The 2,756-nt window shown below is 48.8% G+C and overlaps 1 protein-coding gene across 1 annotated transcript in view; it reads left to right on the top strand.

Moving 5' to 3' along the window:
- The first annotated feature begins 1,171 nt into the window (after positions 1 to 1,171).
- LOC113216527 (myrosinase 1-like) overlaps positions 1,172 to 2,756 on the top strand; it is a 42,565-nt gene continuing 40,980 nt past the window's right edge. Inside the window, exons 1-2 of the mRNA XM_052272620.1 lie at positions 1,172 to 1,393; positions 2,567 to 2,642. Coding sequence (XP_052128580.1) covers positions 1,223 to 1,393; positions 2,567 to 2,642 — 247 coding nt within the window. The 5' untranslated portion in view covers positions 1,172 to 1,222. The remainder of the gene's footprint in view (positions 1,394 to 2,566; positions 2,643 to 2,756) is intronic.

Below are 2,756 nucleotides of genomic sequence, written 5' to 3'. Positions count from 1 at the left end.
GCGAAAGGGCCCCGGCCCGTCGGTCTCTCTAGTCAAACTACAGTTGAACTGCATTTTCACTATAGATCAGCTAAGTGCCCTACCCTAGTTTGCTCTGTGGAAGGAATGTCCTCTGACAGAAGCAGTTTACGACTAAAGTTGTCAATGTGTGAAAAGTATCTAATGACAGTCTACGTTTTCAGATTACACATACACTGACGACCATAGATACACCATTGTCAAAATGAAGTCGCAACTGGAGTCGCAACTGTAGACCGTAACTACTAACATGTGTGCAGGTCTGCATACAAAACTAGTATGGAGTGTCTGCATTTCAGAAGAGCACTCAAAAATGGAAATAATTTAGATTCTCAGAGTGGCGATGGACTACGATATAACTGCGTTTTTGTGAGTGCAGTTCGACCACTGCAGTTTAGACTATACTTTAACTTGTGATCCTTCCACCCGGGTTAACACTCACACCATACTCAAGGTCTGACACACGAGCGAAAGCGGCGCGGCCGAGACAGTGCTTCAGCCCGGGCGGAGGGTGAGGGGCAGGGAGACACCTGGCGGGGAACGAATTTTTTTTTTCCTGAAGGTCGCGTCGCTGGGCCAGCGCACCGTCGCACGCATGAGGCGGGTCCAGCAGACCCACCACGGGTCAGACGGGCCGGGGCGATTAGCAGTATGTACACGCTATCCCAAGACCACATAGCGTACGGCGGCGGGTTTGGCTGACCCGACTGCCATGCGAACATACGCATGCCTAGTTGATCAATCGCTTGGGCTGGTCGGGCCGGGTAAACGCGATTTTAGCACTCGGGTCTATATTTTGTTCCTTACCCAGCCATCCGGCGCCTGTATTAAAAGGTCAATACGATTTTTGTAGAGTGTAGCCTCTGAAGTTACAGACTTTGACCTTCATTTCGATACGGCTAGGACGGGGACGGGGGCTTCCAATTTGGGGCCTTCCTGTACGCCTTGATACAACGTCATCATGCAGTACTGGAAAGATGGGAGGAGAGTGTGGGATTAAGTTTGGTTTCTTACAGAATAGTAACGAGACGCTGTTACATCGGATTGTAGAGAAAGTCGTGCAGGTGGCAAGGGAGCTATCCATGAGATACCGAGGTGCAGCAGAGAGCACTCAAAGGCAGCACACCTGTAGGCGATAAGCATTGCACAGCCGGACTGGTGCTTATATAACCCGCAACTACAGTATTCAGTCAGCGCAGCAACTATGAACTGCGCGGTCATATTACTGTTCTTCCTACTTGCTCGGCAGAGTCCCGCGTGCGCACATGCGAACACGGAGGATGAACTGCTGCAGCATCTTCGCACCTTCCTTGCCGCCTCGCCTCCAAAAACAACTTCCACGCGGCGTTATGGGCGTCTTTCCGAGGCAGATCAGGTAACAATGCTTGCAACGAAGAATTCACACGGATAATTGGTGAAATATGGTTTAAGAAGCGCTATGCCTTCTTGTCAAAACGAATAGTTACGTGTCCTACGTAACTGTCGGGTTCAACTTAAAACTGGACGCCGTTATATTTTACTTTCACTAGAATTTTCCAATCTCATTTAAAATCTTATAAGTGCCCCAGTACAAAACAGATTGTCTTTTGGACGTAGTTTCGAAGGATTAGGGTGATACTTCAAGCATCCTTGGCGCATCCGCTTTCGAGTCTTGTGTAAGACGTATTGAAGTCATTACTTATCCATCGTCAAGACCTGTGTGAGACATAGCTGATACGACTAGTTGTGTCTCAACAATGTATTCACGAAGGCTGCTTTGTCTCGCTTTTCACTAAATCGGACAGACGAAAAAAGTGGGAGAAGACGGGCCCCAGGGAGGAGGTGAACCACTGACTATTGCACTAGAAGTCCTGCTCGCTCTCCACTTGCCGATAGTGGAGGGACTCAGACGGATGTGTCGCTAGACGTACTGGTCCCGCACAGAATTAGGCTGCTCAGATTTGATGGAGACACCTTTCAGACATCCTTGATGCATCGCACACTTAAGACAGTGGTCGAGTGCGCGGCGCCTGATGGATCAGGCATGTCTGAAAGGTGCCTCCAGCATATCTGAGTAGCCTAATTCTGTGCGGGACCAGTACGTCTAGCGACACATCCGTCTGAGTCCCTCCACTCTGGCCCAGTGGTGAGCGAGCAGGACTTGCAGTCCGATGGTCTGTGGTGCGCCTCCTCCCTGTGGCCCGACTTCTCTCACTTCTTTCGTCTGTCTGATTGAGTATGGCTCAAAGATGTCTTCAGCGTGTCTGAGGGGAGGCTAAAGAGCGAGACAAAGCAGCCTTCGTGAATCCATTGTTGTATGTGTCGTATGAGCTATGTCTTACACAGGTCTTGACGATGGATTAGTAATGACTTCAATTCGTCTCACACAAGACTCGAACTCGAAAGCGGAAGCGATATGGATGCTCGAAGTATCACTGTAATCCTTGGAAACTACGTCCAGAAGACAATCTGTTTTGTACGAGCAATACGACTGCAGAACAATGGACTGTGACGGTCGCCTCAGCATTTGTGCAATATCATGTCTTAATGTGTATCTTTTAAACTCCAGGACACGTGGCCCAGTGGGCTCCTAATTGGAGCTGGGGTGTCGGCTTGTCAGGCTGAAGGAGCGTATAACCTGTACGGTAAGAAGTGAACTTGTGACTTGTAACTAAGTTTGACTATTACCAATTTAACATATGCAAGCTCGAGTAGTCTTTTTCGTCAACGTCTAAAGCTATTTTGACATTTGAAAATGG

The sequence above is a fragment of the Frankliniella occidentalis genome, unplaced genomic scaffold, assembly GCF_000697945.3.
Source record: "Frankliniella occidentalis isolate FOCC.00 unplaced genomic scaffold, Focc_3.1 Scaffold214, whole genome shotgun sequence".
Lineage (NCBI taxonomy): Eukaryota > Metazoa > Arthropoda > Insecta > Thysanoptera > Thripidae > Frankliniella > Frankliniella occidentalis.
Note: the sequence above shows the minus strand (reverse complement) of the source record. Positions and strands in the feature narration are given on the sequence as shown.